The 25,278-nt window shown below is 42.6% G+C and overlaps 1 protein-coding gene across 2 annotated transcripts; it reads right to left on the minus strand.

The window, feature by feature from the left end:
• Positions 1-7: 7 nt before the first annotated feature.
• Positions 8-11,187, minus strand: brd2a (bromodomain containing 2a). Of its 2 annotated transcripts, none has more exons than XM_023414672.2 (12): positions 10,634-11,187; positions 5,546-5,852; positions 4,922-5,059; positions 4,404-4,545; positions 4,045-4,244; positions 3,375-3,917; positions 2,794-2,922; positions 2,475-2,666; positions 2,081-2,343; positions 1,392-1,711; positions 918-1,046; positions 8-734 (listed from the first exon to the last, which is right to left on the minus strand). In XM_023414672.2, the coding sequence occupies exons 2-12, from the start codon at positions 5,822-5,824 to the stop codon at positions 607-609; spliced, it is 2,463 nt and encodes an 820-aa protein (XP_023270440.1). In that variant the 5' UTR covers positions 5,825-5,852; positions 10,634-11,187; the 3' UTR covers positions 8-606. The 2 variants fall into 2 exon arrangements, with proteins under 2 accessions (XP_023270440.1, XP_023270439.1); XM_023414671.2 differs by having other exon boundaries at positions 9,064-11,187.
• Positions 11,188-25,278: the final 14,091 nt, after the last annotated feature.

Below are 25,278 nucleotides of genomic sequence, written 5' to 3' on the forward strand. Positions count from 1 at the left end.
ACTCTTTGCCCCCCAAAAAAAAAAAAAAAAAAAAACTAAACCAAACACGACTCCACCCACACCAGTACATCTTTCCCAGAATGCGGGAATAAATTAGCTCCATAAAATGCTTCTTTATAAAAGAAAAATAGATATTTATATAACTGTACACCTTATCTATACAGCATAAAGACAGGGAGCACGGTAAGAAGGGAAATTATCTCCAGAAATAAGACAGATTCTGGCTCTAGCACCCTTATCCCTCCAACGCATGCGCTGCTCGACTCCTTTATTCGCAGGAGATGGAGCATCCCTCGCTCCGCCCAACAACGCCAGTTCTCCAGAGAACGGCAAGACTTTACATCGAGTCTCCTACAGTTCATCCATTCATCCATCCTCAGGTTTTCTGAGTCCAAGACTGGATGAATGAGCTGAGTGCAGGGAAAGCTCCATCTCTCTCTCTGTTTGATACATGTCGAGTCGGACCAGTTCTGCCTAGTGCTGGTCTCGTTTGATCTGCCCTGCGGCTCCGTCGTCAGTAGCTCTACTACAGTTCAGTCCACTCGGTGGGAAGCGAAACACCAAGGGTCCGTCACATGACCCTTTCAAATGGAGACCCTCTGCTTCTCAGCCAGAGTCTGATTCGCTTGTGTCTGAGGATGAGGAGGAAGAGGACGAGGAAGAGGAGTCCGAGGAGGAACTGCTGGCGCTGAGGCGAGACGGCTGTGTGTGAGCCTCGGTTGCAGGTTTCTCTGCTGCAGAAAGGAAATGCATACAATCAAGACCATGTGGTGCATAATCAAGAGCTTTTTTTCCCCACCAGCAACCAACAATGTATTAACATGTCTGTGTAGCAACTTCTGACATGATCTTCATCTTCCATCTTATTTTTAAACATGTGGAATTCATATCAAACGACAGCTCTAAGGAGGCCTTACGTTTGGTCTTAGGAGGCTTCTTCCCAGAGTTCAGCTGACCACTGACGTCCATCAGCCTTCTCTCCAGCTCCAATTGTTTCTCCAGAGCGAGCTCCTCCCGGGATTTGCCAGCACTGTTCTTTTTACTTGCTACATGCAAACAGACATGTGACAACATCAATAAGATGAGGTACCGTACAACATCTTCAAAGATCTGTAGCTGATGTGTCACATGTAATTAAAAACACCAAACAACACAAAGGCTTGAAATCTGTGACCTTATCCTCCCATTAGTCCAAGAACGATTTAAACGATCTGTATTTACACTGAACCCTTTGTATTAGTTAAACAGTATTTCAGTAATAATATTAAACAGTAGCACGAACAACTACAAGTGACATTTTAGTCCAAAAAAAGTGAAACAACACTTGATCACATGATCATGGACATATAAACAGTAATCATTTCACCTTCTCGACCCCTTGTTCTACTTACCATATGGCTTTCGAGGTTTCTTCCTCAGACACGTCATAACGTATCTCTCCAGCTCCCGCAGTGTCGACGGCTTCAGCGTCTCAAAGTCTATCTCGATCTCCTCGGGGTTGGTGTCTCGGAGCGAGGGCTCGCGGGACTGGATGATGTAAACAACGCGGCCCAGCTTCTCCCCGGGCAGCTTGTTGATGTCCAGGCTGAGCTGGCGCTTCTCGTCATACGACATGGGCGCCGTCTCCTCCTCTTCATCCGAGTCGAAATGACTCACTATGGGGTCGTGGACCGGCTGAGGCATGCTGAACATCATGCCGCCCTTTTTGGCTCTGATAAAGACAAAGGAGAGGAGGGGAGGAGGAGATGGGAGGAGAGACTGTTAAAAGATGACTGAGGAATGGCAAAACATAAGAGCATGGTCAGTAGAAAATAGTGAGCGAGCTGATGTCACATTATATGACTTATGTCTGAATAATGTACATTTTTACAGTCCAACTGATACTTATTTTAAACTGCAACAACTATTTCTACACAATTCTTTCAACATGTTGCCATCTGCCTGACTTTGTGCCAGAGCCAGACGCTTTTGGGACACCTTGCAATATTTCTAAGTGGTCTTCCACATGCTCCGGCAAATACAGCATGCACATCACACTTTCAGTTCCACAGTCATCCAGCAGGTGTCAGTGAGTACTCACTTGCTCTTGTTGTTTTTCTTGCTTGGAGCCTTCTTAATTGGGATTACGGGACAGCCCACTGCTCGGTTGGGCTTTGCTTTTGGAGTCTTGGTGATTTTGGGGGTCTTGGCCGGCTTGATAGGAGGGATCTCTTCCTCTATCCTCCGATGCTTCTCTTTTTCTACCTTTTTCTTCTTTTTCTTGTCTTTCTTCTCTTTCTTTTTCTTAGGTTTGACGATTGGGCCCTGGGAGAGTGCAGTGAGCTGCTCGTGCACGGCTTTCAGCTGAAGGGAGACAGACGGTAAAGGATACAGCACAATGAGCACATCCCATTAGTGTCACAAAATCATGTATTGAACATATTTATGAAGTTCTGGTGTCCTGCTCTGATGTGTGTGGGCACACAAGTACAAACCTGTTCCTGCAGTTCTGCCAGCCGGTTTGCCCTCTCCTCCTCAGAGTCAGAGCTGGGGCTGCTCTCACTCTCCTCACTTTCACTGCTGATCTCACTCTCAGATGAGGATGAAGAGGAGGAAGAGGAGGAGGAGGAGCTAGGCGGTGCTGGAGGCTCATCTGGCATCTTAGCAAAGCAGAACTCAAAGACGTCCTAAGATGAAGAAATCAGTAGGTGAGTGAACCAGTTTAAAAACAAGAACTGCAGAGGGCAGTGGACTGAACTGTGCTTATGCAGAAAAATACCAACACACATCAGATCACTGAAACAAGCACAATACCTGGAGTTTTCTGGCCATAGCCACCACGTCATGATCAGGGGGGTTGTACTTGTAGCAGTTGGAGAACATCAGTCTAACATCAGCAGAGAATTGCTGAGCGTCACGATACTCTCTGCTGTCCATCTTCCGCTGGAAACAATAAGAGAGAAGAAGAGATTTTAGCCAAATACTGTATTTCGGACAGACAAATGTATCTGCCTCATTGTCTGGTGTATGTGGACTATTTAGCACCTTAAAACTAGGCCACACATTACAGCAAACATTCAGTCTGCAGAGAAAATATGCCTGAAAAGACGGTGAAGCGAGGCTACACAGGACGAACATATCAACTGCCTATACATTCCATCTTTGAAAATGTTTTAAACATTTTATACAAACGAACCCTGTGGTATTCAAAAACATATGGTAACAATATGTCACAGCGTTGCCCTGGTTTCACTTTATTCAGTGCAGCACAACTGGAAAACAGATCACACCCTGCTCTTCTGTTCTGACAAATGCTGACACGTGTGTTGTGTGTGTGTGTGTGTGTGTGTGTGTGTGTGTGTGTGTGTGTGTGTGTGTATTCCTAAGCCAACTACCTTGATGGTGCTGAGGTCCATGGGCTGCTTGATGATGTCATGGTAGTCGTGAAGACCGAGTGACGTTGCATCGACAGGCTTGTAGAATGGCCAGGCGTACGCCGCGTGCTTCTTTGACAGCAGGTCCTTCAGGACACCGTTGCAGTAGCGCAGCTGAGGGTTCAGCTTGCTGCGGCGCACCGGCGTTGGCAGTATAGAATCTGGTAAGTCCTTCTTGGGGGGCTTGATGGGTCGTCCACTCACTCCTCTCCTGCTCCCCGCTGCTGCTTTGCTGCTCAACATCACTGTTCCACGGCCCATCCCCATGCCCATTCCCATCCCCATCCCCATGCCCATGCCCATCCCCATGCCCTGGTTGATGCTGAGGCTTTGGTTCATCCCCAGGCTGGAGTTGTGGTCCACTCCAAGAGAAGTCAGGGTGAGCGGCGAGTTGTGTCCACCACCCATCCCCAGGCTGATGCCGCTGACGCCCATGGTGCTCATGATGGGCATGGCTACAGTTGTTGGGGTGGTTGTATCTGCTTTCCTCTTCACTCCTTTTTTCTGTGATTGAAGAGGAGAAGAAAAGGAGGAGAGGGTGGGTCAGAAGGGTGTTTAGTCTGCGGTCCTTATGAATTTTATTGAAAATAATAGCTACACAAATACAGAACGTCGCAAAGTTAACCATTACCTTAGCAGTGGGCTGTGTGGGAGGCAGACCTGTAATGGTAGGGATGCTTTGTTCAGTTAGAAGCACGGGGGGCAAGCTCTTGCTCACAAGTGTCTGTGGGGGGGTAGAAAGGATAGAGTCGGGTGTTTCCGGGGTGGGAGGTGAGTACGCTGACTGGGAGACAGCTGGGACCTGATGAGCTGTTGTTACTCCTCCAGAGACTGGGAGAAAGAGGTGGACAGGAGGAGTCAGAATAAATATGATTAAATATTCAGTAAAATGATCTGTGCTCATATGCATGTCCTTTCCTCTGTGTGTGTGTGTGTGTGTGTGTGTGTGTGTGTGTGTGTCAGTATTATCTTGCTTGCAGCCAGCATTACCTCTGCCTTTTCTGCCAGGCTTGCCAGGTTTGATGCGTGGAGGGGGAGGAGGCAGCTCTAACTCCTCCTGGGGCATCTGAGCCACTTTCTGCAGGAATGCCTTCTCCAGAGACTGGGCCATCAGCACTATGTCATCTGTCGGCTGCAGATGAGGAAAGTGGGACAAAAGGGTTACAACAGTAGAAAGGCGAAGTTTTAAGCAGTAAAAGTCAATAAAACTATTATTTTTATTTTTATATATCAAATAAAATACTATAACTATAATCTTGCAATGTCTTCACTTTATAAATTTTGCATCGGATCCTTTCATGGTGAAGGCAAAGCATCTGTCATTAGCTTCATATGATTCCTAGGGGAATTCATTTATTTCAGATTGTACAAAGCCTGTTTTGTGGAGAGAAGCAACATTTGCCAGATGTCAAAGCTACCAGCAGCAGTGGGCATGAAACATTTTCTTGCCAGGATGTCTCAGGCTCAGGCTCAGGCTCATGCTCAAACACAAACAAACACACACTTACCTTGTTATAAATGTAGCAATTGGTAAACATGGTGTTGAAGTCCTGCATGCACTCGCTGGCAGTGCGGTAGTAGTTATTTTCTAATCTCTTCTTAATAGAGCCCATGTCCATGGGATTTTTGATGATCTTATGATAGTCCTGGAGGAAGACAGAGACACTTTCAGGCCAAGAAACAGGGGCCACTACTTCCAAAAATTACTTTTTGAACAATTAGACATATAATAAGAAAAACATCCAAAAGATGAATGGATAACCTGTCCAAATGCCTAGCAAACAGATTTGCAAACGGTACCATTAGCCTGTGGCTTCTTAGTTTAATGTGGTAAACTAATGGGGAGGAAGTAATAGATGCACGCTAAAAAAGTCTGGGAGAGAGATGTTTTTAGAGGATGTTTTTAACAATAATAGTAAAAGCTTAGTTCAACACAACATGGGTGAGAACTTGTTGTCAGTGTGAGATGGCTTTTCCTCTCTCCCTCTAACAAAAGGCAGTGAGACAACATCGTCGACACTGAGGCATTTCACTTTGTGGAAAAGAGTGCGGTTGTTTCTCCAAAAAAATTGATGCCCCCTTCTCTAGACAGAAAGCATGTTAATGTCCAGTTTCTTAACGCTGACACTCACAGGAAGGTTGAGCTTGGCCGCGTCTACAGGTTCGTGGAAGGGCCAGGCAAAGTGGTGCCTCCACAAAGACTTGAGCAGGACTTTCTGTAGGAACTGAAGTTGGTTGGTCATCTTTCCCTGTCGGGCGGGGTCTTTCACCGGGGGTTGTGGGGGTCCCGAAGTGGTCATCTGATTGAGGGGGGGCATCCCAGGACTCTCAAAGCCCTCATAGAGCAGCGAGGGTTTTCGGATGCGTTTTCCAGCTGCGCCAGAACCCTGGTCCATCGGTGTGACTCCCATTATGCCAACCTCAACCCCGACAAGAGAGCTGTAGGGAGCACAGTTGAACAACCAATGAGCTCTTAAGCTTAGTTGCCAGGATTGACAAGTGTTAGGGGAATATAGATATTTACTAGTTTCCTATGCTGATTCAGGCAGGTACACTGCCTGTATTTACAAGTCAAAATGGAGATGCTACAGAAGACAAATCGTCCATAATTCTAACTGCTACATAAACAAATCAGAAAATGTATTACTTTTACCCCAAACTTCTACCAAGGTGATGCTGGAGAGGTTTATTTTTTGAAAAGCCATCAGTTTCTCCTGTCTTTGCAAATAGAAAATATCTGGACCTTCAATCCAGATGAAATGAGAAGGTTGGTTGGCACATCTATGCCCAATATCTGTCCCATTAATACTAACATATAAACCAATTATCCTACTGTGTCATCCTAATATAATAGTTCCTTTGTGGGTATACACTACATGATATCCAATCAAACCTCAATTAACCTTGCTTACCCTACCGTACACTCACAAGCCTACAGTGTAGTGTAAATCCCATTGACAAGACACTCATAATGAGTCAAGCACAGTCTATACGTTACTCAGCAAGCACACATCAGCCAGGCTAGGAATATACTCCTGCCAAATCAGCATTCCCCGTCATGGGGGGGGGGGGGGGGGGGGGGCGACATGACTACCACTTCCTCCTCTCTACATCTATCTCACCGATTAAACAAACTCCACCCTCATTCCCTGTAGGAAAAAAAACCTGCTCTCCCAAAAGGATTGTGGGTGGGGTTTCAGCTGCCATGTTTTAGTTATGACTGGACTGTCTAGAGCTGTTCACCAGAAAAAGCCCATAATGTGCAGAAACCTGTTTTCTGCCAGATCCTGATGATCTCTGAATTTTAAAGTTAACATACTTAAGAAGTTAGTTTTCACAGGGAAAGCAAGTAAGACTCCTCTATACAGAATGAGCCAGGATCTGCTGTTATCACTGCTCTATAATCTTGAATGTGGCTATAACTTAAAAATCAGCAGAGAGCTCCGACTGTTGGTTTGACACATTTTAACACTACAAAAAAATACTTCCATCATTCCAAGGTTTCCTGGTCTTTCACAAAAGAAGTTGTCTTGTCAAGGAGAAAGCCAACACTTGATGCCTAAGAAGGCTGTCTTTATAAAAACATGGTCCTGACCTGACTTACCGTTCTTTTTACTCAACAAGAGTACTATCTAATGTTATTCTGTGGGTGCCTCCATGTATATAATTCATCGTTCCCAGAAGGTGGAAAGCCCCCACCCTCAAAACACAAGAGCTGCATCCGGCCAAGTATAACGGTCACATGTCAAGAAAGTAAAATACAGTGGCACCAAGACTGGTGGTATACTCATATTGTGCTATTTAGACTAGTACACTATCATATAAACCCTTCAGTGCTAAAGTGTGTTCAAAAGTTCAACTCTCCAGAGCTCTGGCTTCCATGTCCACCTTAATACTGCTGCTCTGATGATCGGTTGAATTTAAATGCATATTCCTCCTGAAAAAATATACCAACAGTGCTATCTTTGAGGTCACTGTGGACATCAACAGCACAAACTCACCATGTCTCTGCTGACCTACTGACACTTGACACTGCAACAAGACTTGTTCCAAGGGCAAACGGGGGCATTTAGGGTATTTCATCCCATGGAAAACATTTCCCTATGACAACGCTAACAGTACAGCTGTTGTCCATTTGTTAGCATTGTCAGCTGCTGCATGCCCCTCGCAATCCAAGTATATGTATATTTAAAAAATAGGTTTGTGTGCAAGAGCTTCCCTCTTTTAAAGTGACCTTGAAGCAACTGATGCAAATAATGTTACAATGTTTGCATCATGCTGTAATGGGTCCCATTGGACATTATGGTATACACACATCCATATACTACCTGTAGCCGACAAGTTTAGAGCATATTTTCATTGACCGACCCCTTCGTGTACATACTGCATATTGTTTGACAATGAAAGATAAACTTAGCTAGTTATTGTGTAATCCAAAAAGGGGCAATTGACTAAAAATTTAAATGAAAATACAGTCTATATTTGTATTGTTTATGGTAAAGCAAGCCATTTTGAATGATACAACTTTTGGAAACACATTTGACAGTTAGTGTACTTTATTATTTAAAAAGGAAAAAAGTATCATGTACATAACATTAACACCACTAAACAAAAACAACTTTTAATGTAAGCTGTAAATTGAAGTAACAATTTTGGAAGAGTAATATGAGGAATGAGTGCCCAAGGAAAAGAGAAACTGATAAGAACAATTGAGTTACTCTGGTATAAATTAAGTTAGTCATAAATAAAACAACCTTTACCGCAACGAAAGCTGCTGCCCCAGCTTCGGTTGAGTGACATTGAGCGCTGTAACCTGGCAACCCACTGAAACACCCAACACACATGGTTAACCCAACAGGAGCCGTAACATGTTCACACTGACCATTTTGGTCATGGACAAACAACTCAACTTGTCGTGGTCATAGAAAGGGCTATAGATTATTAATACTTTGACTGTGCAAATGGCAAATGTAACTGCGTTAGACCTCGCACTGGGCTGCAATGTCGTTTTACAACCCCTGACCGTCACATGGCTACAATAACAAACCGGCAAAACAAGCAGAAATACCGGTGGTGCCATGCTCCTCTGCCTGTTTATCGTTAGTATGTTTAACTAAATAACACTAATTTATCTCAACTCGCATATGACTGTAGTATTATACGACGTAAGTTATGACAACGTTACTAAAACCTATGGTATTGTTGAAGTGTCAGGCAGATTAGATCAGAATAAATAACTGCCTCTATATAAACAACGCGCCACGGTTTCGATCAGTGGAGCCGCTATCATACTGAAACGCTCGAATCTGTGAAGCTAATGCTAGCAAAGCTAGCACCAACTGCCAGGCAGCGGGAGAGAGCGGCCAACGGCAGAGGCGCTCCGAAGATGGCGCCGGCGTTATGCGATCCAACAGTCGCAGCTTGTTACTACCCACAAACATATTTTAATTTCTCAACATTAATTTCGCTTCTAATCCCTTTACAGAAGAGACAAACATCTTCCTGCAGCACAAATAGTTTCCATTGCTCTTCCACTTGTAATACAGTAAACACAGGCTGCCAGCAACGATACTTTGAAAAAAAAATCATGATAATTGTTAAAAATATTCCCTCTGATGGAAAGCTGAGAGTCAATTTTACCGGTAGATACCTGTCAAGGAGCGGGTTAACAGCCATATCCATCAGGATGGATCCGGATTGTGTTTTTAGCTAGACTCAAACCAGGATCCCTCTCTGTTCGTCAGTTTTCTCCGCTCCCCGCCACGGTAAACTCCTTCAAATCTGCTTCGTTGAAATGGCGACGCTGCGACTACACCCGTTCTTATATAGACCAACCATTCGCCCTATTGGATAGACTGTCTTAGAATGTCCACGCCCTCAATTTTTCTATTGGCTATTTATGATGTCCGTCAAAGTCACCACACCCCTAGACGCTGGAGCTACACTGTCAGTCTTTCGGGCCAACCTATTCGTAAGTTTTAACTGTCCGTCAAGGTAATTGCACAATGCTATTGGCTCAGTCTATTCAGTATTACAGAAACGCTGCCTGTAACTGGCTCCTCGTGTGATCCTGTACAAAATGGAAGGGTACTAAAGCCACCCTCCTCCTTATCATATTACATTACGTCAACGTGTGCAAAGCGACGACAGGGATTGGTCGATACGGTTCTAACGCGGGCTTCCAGGGTAAATACCAAGAAGCCTATTGGTTCTTCAATCGGGTCACGCGTACCCTCTAAGAGCCAAGAGCCTCTCCCCACGAGCGCTCTGCTTGCTCGAATATCCGCATTTCTGTTTGAGAAGAAGCACGCAGTCGCCATCTTTAAGTACAGTGAAACCGAGTATTACAATCGAATTATTTACAATAAGCCAGGTAAAACAATAACAAAAACATAAAAAACGCAGCATATGTTGCTTACAAATACAACTGAAATAAGCAGCTTCATCTGCTGCTGATAAAGGCCACTGTTTCAGAACACACAACCACACAGACTAGGCCCCATGGCTCACATGCAAGTAGTACAAAGACAAGACTTACAATTTATACAAAATGTATCAGTGAGGCTGTGGTCTACATTTACTTCAACCAACAAGAAAAAGGCCACACCTATAGTAGGTCACAAGAACCAACTACCCACTGAATGACACAGCAGTTTTCCTCACTGATTTCAGACCACATTTGATCAAACTTAAAGCTGCTTGTACCCAACCAACAAGAAGGGGGGGGGGACATGAATTAAAGCTAAAAGGAAATCACAAACACAATCTTATGTCTGAAAATACAAATACCATACCTCACCCTTTAGACTTTACAGAAGAGTGATTAAAACCGCACGTTTTCCTTTTATATAAAAACATACAATCCCCCAATGAATAATTATTTACAATCATTCTTATGTTTAAAAACGTAAGATCTCTATAAATTCAACAACCACACAAAATGGTTACCTAACCACATGCGCCCATCCCCCACACCAAGGTTACAAATTCCCTACAATGTCACTCAAATAAACGATGGAAGTAACACTAGGTCCTTGCAATATCAACTATTAAACGTTTTGACAACTTAGAGCTGTAAAAACCACAAAGTAGACTGTGGTTGAAAAAACAAAGTTAAATAAGCCAAAAGAAAAATAAATATGTTCAAAGTATAACATGAAAAGCCTTCAATTTAAAATAAACACAGAGGTCGACTGGTAAATCCCAAAATAAAGCGAGACCTTTCTTGAAATAATCTTCTTGTCTTCCACCTCGATACTCTTTAACCAACACATTTCCCTCCAACATGTCCGCCTTCTTCCCCAATTCCCTGCACCGGGTGGGGGAGGGGAGTCATGTGATGAAATACGCCCGAGCACTGTTCATCAAAGTTGAACACGTGGCACTGCGCACCAAAAACGCAATAAAACATATCCACAGCGCGTCCTTTGTCATAAAACGACCCATCCGTATCCACATGCCATGATTTGTACCGAGTTCCTGGGTCAGATCTGGGGATAAAGTTGGAAAAATATCCGAACAAAGGGCATACTTTCGGCTGTATTTGGATCACTCCGATTGGTCAAACGTGACCACGTGACGAAGATGATTCAGTATTATTGATTGCGCTATTTCCCAAACTTCCTCTATTATAATAGTAATCCCTTTACAATCGAAATAATCCTTCACGGCTCACGTTAGTCAGCTTGTCTCAAAACGGTTACTAATATCTAATTTCTCCTGATGACCACTGCTGTCGAGCTCTGTGTCTGTTTTGCGACGCGAGGCTTGCGCATGCGCCACTGCCATTGCCTTGCACTGCACTTGCACTGAGAAAATGAGAGAGGCTGATCTCAGAGCAGCGCAGTTTTGCGGTTTTTTTCCATGTTATAAATGCGGAGATCCAGCATGTCTATGGAAATAAAGTGGGATTCAATCAAGGAGATCTATCTATCTATCTATCTATCTATCTATCTATCTATCTATCTTTTCTTTTATATGTTTTAATGCATTATATGAAGCACTCTGAATACCCCTTTTGTCAGTCTCTGAATTTTTGTGTTCATATAGGCTAGAAAACTGCAGTCTCTCCAGTTAGATAATGTGCCTTTTGGATGTTTCCAGTGCCAGAGGTAAAATGAAGAGAGACTGTGCATTTGTTGTCTTTGCACCTAGACTGTAGATACTTAACCTTTCACTAGATCATCCAGCTAAATTGGCATCTTTAAAACACTTCTCAAGGCCCATTTATATTCCATGCGCTTTACTTAATTGATATATTTGCATTTTGAAGTATAAAGAAGTGTGCCATACAGATAAACTTGCCTTGCCATGCCTAAACACAACCCTCAGAAAATTGTCTATAATTAAGACTGCAGCATAGAAAAACTCAGACTTAATTAATACACGGGGGGACAAAAAGCCTTAAAGGAAAAAGAACTCAACAGTTACAGGTGACAATGAAAATCTCAGCATACATTTTTAATACAGCCTGTGTAATCACAATATATACACCCAAGAAACTTTATAAATTAAGACTGTGAAATCAATTCTTCCCAGAATCAGGTCTTGGGACTTCTTGCGAACTGAAATTTTAAAACCATACAGTCATTTTAAGTATAATTCTTTATTTCTGTTTCTAACTTTAAGGAAAAAAATCTTAAACTTCCGCATTAACTTTCTTCTAAATCATGAAAGCATTACAAAAACTATTGAGGCCAGAATCCACATCATATAGCTTTTAAAAATGGTGAATACGTTTCGGCAGCGAGTCTGTTCCTGACAGCCTCTGAGACCATCTGCGCAAATATATGTGATAGTTGTGTTTTTCATTTGAGATTTGGCTGACTTTGATTATGAAACAATAGACGCAGATTTCTTCTGTGTATAGTGTTACTTTGAAGTTATTACATGACAGCTGGGTTTCAATAGCTAGGATAGGAAGGAGTGTGTGCTATATAACAAAATGCACATCTTCAGTACCAAAACTCAAGCACAGAGGATACATTTAAATTACTTGCAACTACAACATATATGGTAATACAAACATTTGGGAACAAGTATTCACATATTGTGTAGCCTAATATATATACTTTTTTCTAGAGGACATTGAGATATAATTATTTATGTTGTCTTTTATTTTTTATTATTTCAATTTCTATTATTATGATCTTCTGTTGTGAAAAGCAGACATGCACAGTAAAGATTTAGGCATAGCTTTTGATTCTGATCTAACTTTTTTCCGTGCATGTTAACAAGCTTCTTCAATCATGCTTTTTGCGGTTAAGAAATATCTCTAAGATCAGACGTAGTCGATCTTTTGAATGTGCTGAAAAACTGAGTCATGTTTTTGTTCCCTCACACCCTGACTACTGCAGTTCTTTATATTCTTGCCGTAGTCAAGGAGCTGTAACTAACCTGCAAATGGCTAAAAATGCAGCAGCCAGTCTTCTTATTAAGAAATAATTAGAATCAAATGTAAAGTATTGGTTATTACCTATTGGTCTGCATGGTGAAGTTCTAAATTGTTGTGTCCATAATGAACATATAGTCTCTAATATCTCCAATCAGTGCATTGTGGACTCTCCCTTACTCACATTTCACTATATTGTTTGAGGGATTTCTGTCATCACTCTTCTCACCATCTGACCATGTGGAAAAATCAATAAAATGGTTGAATTAGAAATGTCATAGTTCCTAAAAACGGATGATCAATCCAACGTTTTGGCATGCACAACCAAAGGTATGGACTAGCCAATCATTGTTGATCGTTCACACATCTGTAACAAGATGAAATGCACAGTATGTTGTGTTATGTTGCCATATTTTTATGGGGAACCAGGCTCCGACCTGAACATCCAGGAACAGCAAAGCAGGCAGGAGAACAGGAAGGAGGGAGTGGTTGGTGGATTACGTCTGAATCAGCCTCCTCTGACTCATCAGCAGTGCTCTCTCTCTCTTCCTCTCTCTCTCTCTGCTACACATACATACACACACTCCCCTTCTGTCTCCCTCTCTCTGTTTTTCTTAGCGCTTGGCTGCATCAGCTTGTCACATGACAACAATCAGCGCAGAAATGGTTGCCAAGGAAGCTCTCTCCCTCACAACGCCTCAGTCCTGAGTCATACGTTGCCAGAGTTTTAAAATCTACAGTAAACTGGTTCAGTATTGACAGCCAACCTCCAGGATCAAGGATCGTTTTTATGCTGTTTGCATAAGCCTGGTGTCATAAATAGACTGTAACATCATAAATATTTCCTGAGTGTTACGTGTTGCGCGTGGTTGCCATGTTTGTATAACTCTGTATATCTAGGTCTGTGCTTCAGTTCATTCACTGTTCCTCACTACGGCTGGCGATCCTTCCTTAGCAACAACAGCCCCTTTGACAACTGATGCAAGCTGCACTTTCAGATACAGAAGAACACTGTGCGTGTAACGCTCCTATTCAGTGGTGCTGTTGTGTTGCCATCTCCTCGACATCACAATCTCTTTGAGAAGTTGTCAATTGCAAGCATACAGACTTTCATGCCTCCCACACACACACACACACACACACACAAGCCACACACTCACTATGTCAATAGTGCTACTCACATTATCTCTGGCTGTAAAATAGTTTTGTTCATAGAATCACAGTATTTGACACGAGCTTGCTGATATTTCCACCCCTGGCTATTTTCATTTGCATCCCAATTTGTTACTGTTTGCTTTACAAAGCCTGTATTCAAAAACACACCTGTTTGTCCTCCGTTGTGCTGTGTTTCTCCTTCAAATGTCCTCAATTTCTTTTTCCTCTTTGCTAACATAGTAATATTAAGTCTTTTCCGCTGAAAACACACATTTCCAAAAAAATATCTGTTTTGTGAAAGTCTCATTATAGCAGCTATGTGTATTTTTGTAACTCTGCATCTGTAGTATGAATGAGTCTACTCTACTATTATTACTACCTGTAGCATTTGAAAATATCAATAAACAACAGTCACGTTCCTTTTGTTGGCAGTTTTGCCTTTATACTGATGTTTGCCGTGAGAGAAAGAGAGGACAGTCAGGAGGAGAGCGAGGGAATGACTCGCAGCAAAGGGCCGAGGGTCGGGCGGCTGCGGTTAGGACTAAAGTCATGTGGTACGTGCTGCACCAGGTGAGAGTCAGTCACATTACTTGATACCCATGTTACACCGCAACTATGCTGAAAAAAAAAAAAATAAAGACAACAGGAAACCGCTGCTCTCATACTGGTGTGTGTGTTTTAAGAGCAGGAACAGGTTTGGTAACAAATTGATTGCATCCTTTCACAAAGTGGGCATTACTGTGCGCTGTGTTTGCATTTCCAGAACAGTTCCCATTTCCTGTGTTGTGGTATCAATCAGGGATGGGCAGTTACGTCCCACAGAGAGTGAGAAATCTGCAGGTTACAAACAGAGACAAAAGTAGCTTCAGTTCAAGTTGTCTTTTGTTAGACTCATCATTGATTGATGAGATGATTTTTCATGTTACCATAAAAAAGAATAGTGTATCTTACCAGAAACTCTCTTTCTAACGTAGCTTTCATCACAGTCTTCATCTATTCTTAACTGATACTTCCCTTCAGGCGATATACAGATACAGAGCAGAGGTCCGTTTGAAAGCCAACGCTCAGGCACACAGTTCCAAGAAGGTAACTATCCAAATCCAGGACAACAACAACTGCTTCATTATGTAGTCATGCAAACAGAGTTGTAAATGTGTGAACCTGAGTGGGAACACTTCATTATACTCTCAAAAAAGGGAGCGGGGACCGGGAGGTGACTGATTTCCATCTGAAAGGAGACAGACTTTCTCTGGAGGGAGAGAGAGAGAGAGAGATCAAGAGCAAATCTATGAAATAAAAATGTTTCCATTGCCAGTGACCAGTGTGTTATGTGTGTACCGTGTGTTTTTTCTAATGTGATTGCATTCACTGATAGCAAATGTGTACCTCACAAACCAGCTACTGAACAGGAAACGCTGAACGATGGTACAGAGAAAATCAACAAAGATGATCACGGACATGAAATAAGATTAACATGCTTCCTAATCCGACACGAGTAATCTGTTTGGTAGCATATGTCTCTGGGCCTTTGTAGTTTTGTTAGAAGGGTGCAACAACTGTTGGTGTTTTCAGGTCAAATAAAGAGTAAAAAAAAAACAAAAAAACAAGGAGAGAGACACGTGTGTGTCTGTGTGTGTGTGTGTGTGTGTGTGTGTGTGTGTGTGTGTGTGTGTGTGTGTGTGTGTGTGTGTACTCAACAGCCAGACAAACTGCCGGGCTCAGGTGTGAAAGCCTGGCTTGTCATCTCATTGTGCCTCCTGTTTATCTCTGAGCAAAGCAGTTAACTCAGGAACCATTGAAAGCCTCTAACCGCTGTAACTTGTCTCTCATATCCGCACTGGTTCCTTTATTCTCACAGTTGGAAAGAGACAAGAGCAAATGCAGGATGATACTGATACTGCTCTTTACACAGATTTAGAACTTGTGATTTCATTCTCTAAAAATGTCAGACAGCATAATCAACAGATACATGCAGCGCTGGGTTATTATTAAAGCCACCAACTTTAATCACTGGCTTTTCTTTCATATGAGTAAATACTTAAACAGACACTAAACTTTTTTCTGAAATCTTCACTTTCTCTTGAGTCTTGCACATTTGCACACGACTTGTAAAATCAGTCAGCACCTTCAGGTCTTCTGGGGTCTGAAAAGCCACAGACATGTTCAAATTAACAGTTAAACCTGTACTAAAACAAGTTTTTTCGACAAATATAAACAATAGAAACATTTAATAAGTTCTAGATGGGTGAAGTAAGTTGTTGTTCATGCAGCTGGTGTGTTTTGTTTGTGCCATGTGCACCAGCCCAGTATCATAGCTGCTGACTGGATCAAGACTTAGCAGACGGTGTCAAATACTGCTTCCCAGAAAAAAAAGATTATGAGAAACCTTTTCCTGGAATTAAGATCGCTTTTAATGAAGGATGATTTCGTGTTTGGGGATTAGGCCTAATTTGTAACTGCATGAGGAAGGAACACCTATCCAGCTGGTGTAGGTTAGGGGTTACATCTAACATGGTCATTTAAGAATACCAACAAAAAACACAATCGTCATTTTCAGCAGAAGCTATGTGAGGTCTACAGTTCACTGTTACCAGGCTCAACTACTGTTCTAACGCGCCATCTACTGACCACTCCAGGTCACTGCTTCTCAGGTTCTTGAAATATATTGTGTTGTGTCGCCATCTGGCGGCCACAGAGTTAAACCATGTGACAGACAAACTGATGTTTTACAGCAAATTACATGTGCAGTTTGTGTCCAGTTACCTGTAAAGTTATTAAGAGCAGACACACAATGTTACAAGCAGTTAATCCAAATGATGTAAAATCTGATGTAGTCTGTATCAGTGCTGTCAGCGTGTTATCCAAAGCAACTAAATGAACCTTTAAACCACAGTTTGATGTGTCATACGTTCAAGAGGCTATTGTACATGTACTTCACTCCATTATTTCACTGGTCACTACAAAATGAAGTCATGAATGATGAATGACAATACGATTTATCATTATTGCTCAAATTACAGCTCAGAATGTCATAAATACAAGCAGTATTGTAGATTTTGTCCCCCTTAACTTACATGACAAGACACATTAGTCAGGGCTTTTTAATGGACAGAACCAAACACAAAACCTGTTTCAGTGTTCATATAGACACCTCCAGTAATTCCATGTGTACGTCGGCTCTCTGCCACACATTGAGTCAACGACACCTTACGATGAAGCAGCTGCAGAGGAACAGAGAGGAACAGTGTTAGAGCTCTATGTTTATGTGCAAGTATCACTGAACTGCAGAGTGATACAGTAATAGCAGCAGATAGTGTGGTGTTACCAGTGTATACCCGCACTACCACCCCCATTCTGAGGGTGGTGTCTGTAGGGGTATTGTGCCTATCTGTCACAACCGCACCCCCAGCCCCATCCTTGTGTGACGTTACTTTCCACCATATTCACAGGTCCGTGAGTATGTTTCCTGTGACCTGTAAATTCTGTAGAAACCTGTTCTGGTGAAATGAGCTGTTTTCTGTGTTGTGTGAAGCCTGAATGACAAAAACCAAAAACAAAGTTGTAAAGACAGCAGTGTTTTGTGTTACAGTTCTTCACTATTGCAAAACCACAGTTCCTGAAACTAGGGCCCTGTTTGTCAAAGCTCCACACACACAAACCAAAACCATATACACAAAATACAAATCATCTTACATCTCTTGCAAAAGCAAGTACTGCATCAAAAACTACATAAACGCTTCTAAAAACGATACTTCAGCTTCCAGACTTTACACACAAACACCAAATATATAGCTCCTTCCACCGCCAGCTGCACACAGCTGCACACAGCTGCACACAGCTGCGCTCAATCTAAAACAGTGTTCACATTTCTACTTTTCTCATGATATATGCTGAGAATAAAAACACTATTGCTGTATGTTTTTGACATTTCTCATTTGTAGCCTGCTGTAAATATGAACACAACTGCATTGGGGAAACAGAATCTCTTTGTTTCTCAGTAGTGAACTGAAGATGACATGAACATACTGTACTGTAAAATACAGCAGGCCTGTACAGTATTTCAGTTACTGTCTGTCCCGTCTCTGATCTCATCGTCCTATTTCCTCTGACCCGTCATCTCGCCACTCCCCGTCCTCTGTCTCTGTGTCCTCCTCCTCCTTCACCTCTTCCTCTTTCTGGTCTGCCTCTTTCCCCTCTCTATTTCTTTCTCCAAATTTGTCCTCCATTGTTGTGCGCACCGAAGAGCAAACCTGACTCGTACTTATGGTGATCGAGCTGTGATTTCTGTGTGATCTGATTGGTTACATGTGTCTTGAGTCCAGGTGATTGCTAACTGAGCGTGGCATTTCAGTGACAGTGTTTAGCAATTAACACACAAAAGATTTCAGTTTTGAGTGAAGTGTCTGACGGAGAGAAGTGTGTTTGGTGTTTTGCAAAAAGTCTGAGGCCGAGAATGTGCGTATACTTGTGCAACTGCGGGCTGACATTTTGCTCTTTGTGTTTGAAGATCTGTGTATTATTTTGAATTTTAGTCTGTAAGCAATCGTGAAAAACTGTACATCAGTTACTTTCCACCATATTCACAGGTCAGTGAGTACGTCTCCTGTGACCCGTAAATTCTACTGTTCTGTACAAACCTGTTCTGGTGGAATGAGCTGTTGTCTGGATATTTTCTATGTCTGTGTTGTGTGAAGCCTGAATGACAAAATTGTAAAGATATACAAAGTTGTAAAGACAGCAGTGTTTTGTGTTAAGTTCATCAGTGTGTTGTTGCTGCTTTGAAAGAGTCATTCAGATGGTGTGTGTGTGTGTGTGTGTGTGTGTGTGTGTGTGTGTGTGTGCGTGCGTGTGTGTGTGTATGATTTTGTTAAAGAAATGCCATTTTCTGCTGAACCTTCTTGAGCCAGCAGTGAGTCAGTTATTACAAACACATGCTGTGCAACCAACCTCTGTTCAAATCCACAGAGCTGTGTTATATATCTTAGTGATGATCCCACAGTTTCCAGAGATACCATACATGTTGAAATTTGACAGTTAAAACAAGTGCATCAAATGACGCAGAGGACGATCAGAACATTTCAAATACGGGTTTGAATTTGTAACTTGCGCACACATGCATTTAAGAACCACACAATCCATAGCTCGTACTTTCTAGTCATTGTATAAGACGTAGGTCATTTAGAAAATGTACAAAAAACAAGTGCATGTATGTTGAATGTTGAATGTTGATGCTCTCTTTGAGTGAGTTCAGGTTGCATGAGGCGCAGGGGCACAAAGTTCTTCTACAGTGTGACACAAACATCACAAACTTTTTTTGTAATTTTTCTTTTTGTTGGTTTTTTTGACATTTAAAACACACACTTTTACAAGGCAGCCCAACAGGCTTAATTCACACTCTCAAACAAAACACACAACTGTCATGGTTTGCTATGCCAGACACCTTTTGTTAGTTTTGTTTGGACTTTTCTCACTTCCTGTTTTATTTTGTAATTGGTTTTCTTGTGTGTCTCAGTGTTTTTACTTCCTGTCTTGGTCCTGCATCTCTGTGTGGTGATTGTCTGACTCACCCCATGTGTTTCACCTGTGTTCAATCACCCTCGCCTCCCTTGTCTATATAGTCTTTGTGCTTCCGTTTGTCTCTGTTGTCTCACTGTTGATTTCTGGGTTTGTCCTCGTCGGTTCATGTGCCTGTTCATGTCTGGTTGGTTGAAAAAGCTGTTCATGCGTGGTTGTCCCCAGTCTGTTTATGTTGCCTGTTCCTGTCTCCTGTTTTGAGTTCATGTGTTTCCCTGTTCTTCACCAGTGTTGTGTGTAAGCTTTAAGTTAATAAACTTTTCTGCACCGTCTCCCATGTGTTGGCTGCATTTGGGTCCAGCCTGACAGTTGTGACACAGATGAAACAGAACGGAGCCAGGGCAGGTTACATCCTTAAATTAACAAGTTATGTCTTTGTACAAAAGAATATCTGCTTCATTGATTGTCCTTGCTTGTTCTGCACAAGTAAGAAAAGTATAAAAGCCCTTGGTATATTGAGGTCCTATACAAAATCAGGCCTCACTGTTGACACATACGAAAGCCAAGCAAACCAGTTCTCGTTAAAGGAGTCCATCTGAGTTCTTAGTGCAAATGTGATTCTTTCCATAGTATAGATATTGTGCACCAAGTCAATCTGTTAATTTACAGTAGGTGTATCCTTCTTAAGCCATTTCCAGTCAAAGCCTTTTTACCTGTAACCAACAACACTTTCATCAGATACCTGTCTCTCTCTGTGCATTGAAGACACCCCCCCTCCAGATCACAAAGATACTATATTTTGAAATCAAAACTAATTTTCAACCCGAAAACTACCTCTAGGCTGCCGTGTATATTTCTCCAAAATGGGACCACAGAGGAGGCTGCACGGTGCTGCAGTGGTTAGCGCTGTCGCCTCACAGCAAGAAGGTTCCGGGTTCGAGTCCCGGACGCGGGATCTGGTGGAGTTTGCATGTTCTCCCCGTGCCTGTGTGGGTTCTCTCCGGGTACTCCGACTTCCTCCCACAGTCCAAAGACATGCATATGGGGACTAGGTGGATTGGATGCTCTAAATTGACCATAGGTGTGGCTGTGAGTGTGAATGGTTGTCTGTCTCTATGTGTTTGCCCTGCGATGGACTGGCGACCTGTCCAGGGTGTACCCCGCCTCCCGCCCGAAAAGATGCTGGGATAGGCTCCAGCCCCCCTGCGACCCGACTAGAGGATAAGCGGTAGATAATGGATGGATGGGGACCACAGAGGGACAACTCCAGAAAATGTGCCGTAGTGCCCTCCACAGGAACTCCAGCAATCCGTTCTGTCAGAGTATTTACACTTTTGAGTTGGGGTACTGAAGAAACTAATCATATTTTTCCAGCTAAAGATTCTCCAGGAGGGAGAGCTTGTTATCCGCCATTGCTGTTTGCAGATCCTGTCCCATTCTTCCTCTGTTATTATGAGACTGCCCTCTTCTGAGGTGTGTTCCCCCTTTAAATCTTGAAGTGCTGAATATAGCTTAGAGATAATTTAATGATAAGTAGTGTGTGACACAAAGTAATTTTAACTGGATTATATCTCCCGTCATTCTCGTCAGACTGGAGTTACTGTCGCAGCTTCAGGTTCCATGTATTACATGCAACAAACATATTTCAGATGTCTGATGCATCATTAAATGCAAATTTCCCAATATGGACTACATTTATGTAACAGTTTTATCCAAAGTGCTTTACAATTCGCCTTTCATTCTCCCATTGAGACACACACACACAATCACACACTGATGGCCGAACCATTACAACAACTTTACCAACCAACCTACTCGACTTTCCTGAGCCACTGTTGCCCCGTTGTGTACGTATCTGTCTTCGGGTACGATTTCAAATAGAAGTGGGCTACTCGCCTTTGAGAAAATAGTATGATTGTGATGATGAATGAGTCAGAACAACATGTCTGAACATTTCGTTCATTGTATTCATTTGTTATTTCATCCCACTTGGGGGCAGTCGAGGTCTATCATTTCTATTTTTTGTCAGGACTTACAGCAACTGGTTCAGCAGACTGAGGAGTAACAGTGAAAGTGCCTGAGATAAGCACTTGGGGTGCTGTTGCTCTTCCTAACGCTCCTCATCACAACTCTATTTTAAGTGAATGATGTCACCCTCCCTCCATGCTGCTGGAAACTCCTGACATCATGAGACTCTGGCTGACCCGGTGTAACCTCTGATTCACTGTTAAACGGTCTATTTGTGAGAAAGTGCAAGTTTGTAGTGAGAGAGACTGTAACTGAAATTCAGCTGCTTCCAGTTTTCCATCCCTGTTGAAAAGTCTGCAACCAGGACGATGAAGTCTTTGTATTTCAAACCTTCTGCTAATATACAGTATGCAGATCTTATGCAACATGTCCGGGGACTCGTGCAATCACAAATAAATCTGTGTAATTGAACTTTGTGTGTGTGTCAGCTCTGTTTTCAGTGGGTTCTGCTGTGCACTCATGTGGCCTTGTAGATGTCACATCTCTGCGCCTATATGACAGCGGTTTCCTGTCGACGTACACACACATCACGAGAGCTCCTGGAACAAAAAAACCTTTACTGTTGAAAGCGGTGAATACACCACCACATAACAACACCTCCGATAACCACTTCTCTACCCAGTTCTATCCACTGTGGTTGGTGGTCATCTTCAGCACTGTCGTTCTGCTTTCTCTCACTAGATGTCAGTCAAGAGCAGTGATTCCAGCCTTTGCTGTGCCTGAGAATCCCCTAACTTTTCTTTTACCAAACTGCCAGGCTGACAGTTTCCAGGAAATCACATGGTTGCTGGTAAAAGTGCCCATTACAACCAACTGGGGTGCTGTTGCACCGCCCTTTAAGGCTTTATCACAGTTCAGGGTTGTTGTGGTTTTTTTTTTGGTTTTTTTATAGCTGACAGGAGATCAGTTCCTGTTCACCCAGTTTTTGCTCTCTCATCTCAAAAACAGACATCAGATCAGCCCTCCATGACTTTGCTTGTTCATGAGCCGGTATTTCCCTCTACTGATCGTGTGTGTTCGATTGGAAGTGTGTTTTTTGGGGGAATCACACATTAACTGCTTGATGCCTCAGAGGTCGTCCTCTGCTATATTAAATGGTGCAAGTGCCACACTCCCCCAGGGGAAGTCAGGGGATTCACAGTGTAACTGGGACTTTACCTGACTAAAGAGCAAAACAAGTGTGAGTGCACAGTGGAGGTGTGTGGTTTCTATTACCTCAAATAAAACAGTATAGTATCATGTGACTTATCAGAATCACTTTATTCTCCGAAATCAACATTTGCGCATGTTTTTTGTTGTTGTTTTTTTTTCAGGCTTTATAATACAGTATGTTTCCTTTTCTATTCTATTCTATTCTATCCACTCAGTTTCCAAATGTCTGTCAAACAAAATGTGATGATGTGAGGAGAAGCTCCAGCTGTGTCATCTTTGTTCTGCTTTATGCTGCATCAGTTCATCTATTGCTTTTAGTTCAGAGAGGAGAAGAGAAGCGAGTATTATGTTACAGTGAAGCTACCGACTCTTTCTCTTTCTGTAGTGACTCAGTTAGTTTCTGGAACAAGCAGGATCTATACAGTTACAATAATCCTCTGTTACCGCAGCAACCATCTTAAGTGTTTCAGGGACAGAAACACAATACAGAACAATACAAAATATACAGTAGGAGTAGAATTTTAAAAAAAGGTATGACTTTGACCTAATTGCCTGTTTTCCTGACCCCTCCGCATTAGTTAGAAATAATCTATGAAGGCCTGATAGAAGGAAAAGATCGATTGAAAGGAAACAAATTTACTGCAAAAGTCTCTGTCAGCAGCCACTTGTGCCTTAGTGTCTCAGGGTTTCATGTGACAAGCTGTGTGGCAGATGCTGGTGTATCGTATCAAACACGGCACAGAAACAACTGCTGAAAAAAAAAGAAATCAGCCAAAAAACCCAAAAGTTATGTAAGCATCAAAACCAAAAGACTTTCAGTCACAGGAGCTTGGGCTGGGTTATGGTGCGGCTGAGTCAGGCTGCTGTTTTGCACGCGACACAGTTAAGAAAGAAAGTGAAAGGTGAAAGGAGAAGGGGCATTCCAGCTCGCCAGCCTGGTGACATGGTACGTTGCAGAACCGGTTATGCAAACAGTTCTCGGCACACACACAAACAAAGACACAAACACATATGTACAGCGTGTAAAGCTGCAGGTTTGTAGTGTAAAGCGGCTGTAGGTTTTGAGGACGACTCTCTTCTGTTACATCACGGTGATACATAAAAGCCACAGGTTCACTTCATCATCTCTTATTTGCCCCAACCCCCCCCACGTCGTCTGTGCACCCTGTCGGACATTTTGTGCTCAGGTTTAGCCTAAGATGGCTGCTGCTTTGCATCTCCACGTTCAACCCTCCCGCCTTCCTAACACACACACACACACACACAACTGCTGATGGGAAACAGCCATTTCTTTTTTTACTGATGAGTCACTTTGCCTGATGTGAACTTCATGTCTTCAGGTTTTTAAGAACAATGACAAATAGCACCACATATTTTATCAGTTCATCCAGGGGGTTTTTAAAAAAAAAGGTTTTAATAAGCACCAACAGGAAACAGAAGATGTTCCCACCCGTAGAGGAGCACGTGCTCCTTCGGTTAACGTTAAAACATCAAACTAAGTTCGTTTGAAGTTACGGGACATTTCGATACTAGCAGCAATATGTGCCGTACAATCCAAATAGCGCTCTGGGTCGTGCAAGCAAAGGTTATGTAGAGACATGAACTTGACATGTTTAAAATGTCTTGGAAAAAAAACACATGAAGCCGTTTGAGTGTAACAGTGTGAATTACGATACTTCTGCTCTTTCTCTTTCTCCAGGAGAAACACACGTCTGACCCGCCTGAGGCACCTGACTTTAGCCGCCATTTTGTGGATGCCCAGAAGTCTCGACAAAATGGGCGACATGCTGTTGCCTAAACTGAGCCCGATCTGCGCCGATAGAGGGGGTTGTTGTTTTGACACAGTCACATCACTTCGCTGCACCTTTGGTGTGTGTGGCACACGTCACCAGGCAACTTTCCAAAAAGCTTCACAGCCAGAGAGGGGGAAAAAAACAAAAAACCATTGTTGGTTGCCAGGGACTTTCCAGGTCAGCTCAGACAATAAAACCCAACCCCGACTGTGTTTTAATGCACTGCATCAAAATGCAGTCAGGTGGCTTCCAACCACAAATACAATGGACACAACAGGCTGTGGTATGTGATCAGAAAAACCAAAACGCCTCCGACGACTAACCAGTTTAACTCATTCATAATCACCATTCTCAGCAATACTTGAACCGTTTCATTTGAGTCGTGTTTTTAATTGTTTCTCTTCCTTTCATCTCAGAGTACCACAGAGCTCTGTACTGGATTTTGGAGCAGTTTTTTTATTATCTCTGCGTCGGTGTAGTAATGTTTAGAAAAGGCTTCCCTGACCATCTCAGTTACTTTCTTACACTGTGTCAAACAAGTGTGATCGCACGTTGACCTGAGCCCTCATTCTCCACGTCTAATCACTTTTTAACTTTAATGTGTGAAAGTATTTGGTGAAAGGACTTTATAAATATGCGTCACGAGGCATGAAAAATACACAGGACACATTCAGGTAAAGTTTGACTGATGTGCCGGCAGGAGTCACGTGACGATGACCACTGACTATGATCCGAAATGTTATGACACTGTTGATCAATGTTTTATTCGGGACAGTGATATAAAGCAAACCTTTGGCCACTCTGATCATAAATGAACGTTTATGATGTCGGC

The sequence above is a fragment of the Seriola lalandi genome, unplaced genomic scaffold, assembly GCF_002814215.2.
Source record: "Seriola lalandi dorsalis isolate HSWRI2012SDOR001 ecotype SW California unplaced genomic scaffold, Sedor1 jcf7180002054538, whole genome shotgun sequence".
NCBI classification, from domain to species: Eukaryota; Metazoa; Chordata; class Actinopteri; order Carangiformes; family Carangidae; genus Seriola; species Seriola lalandi.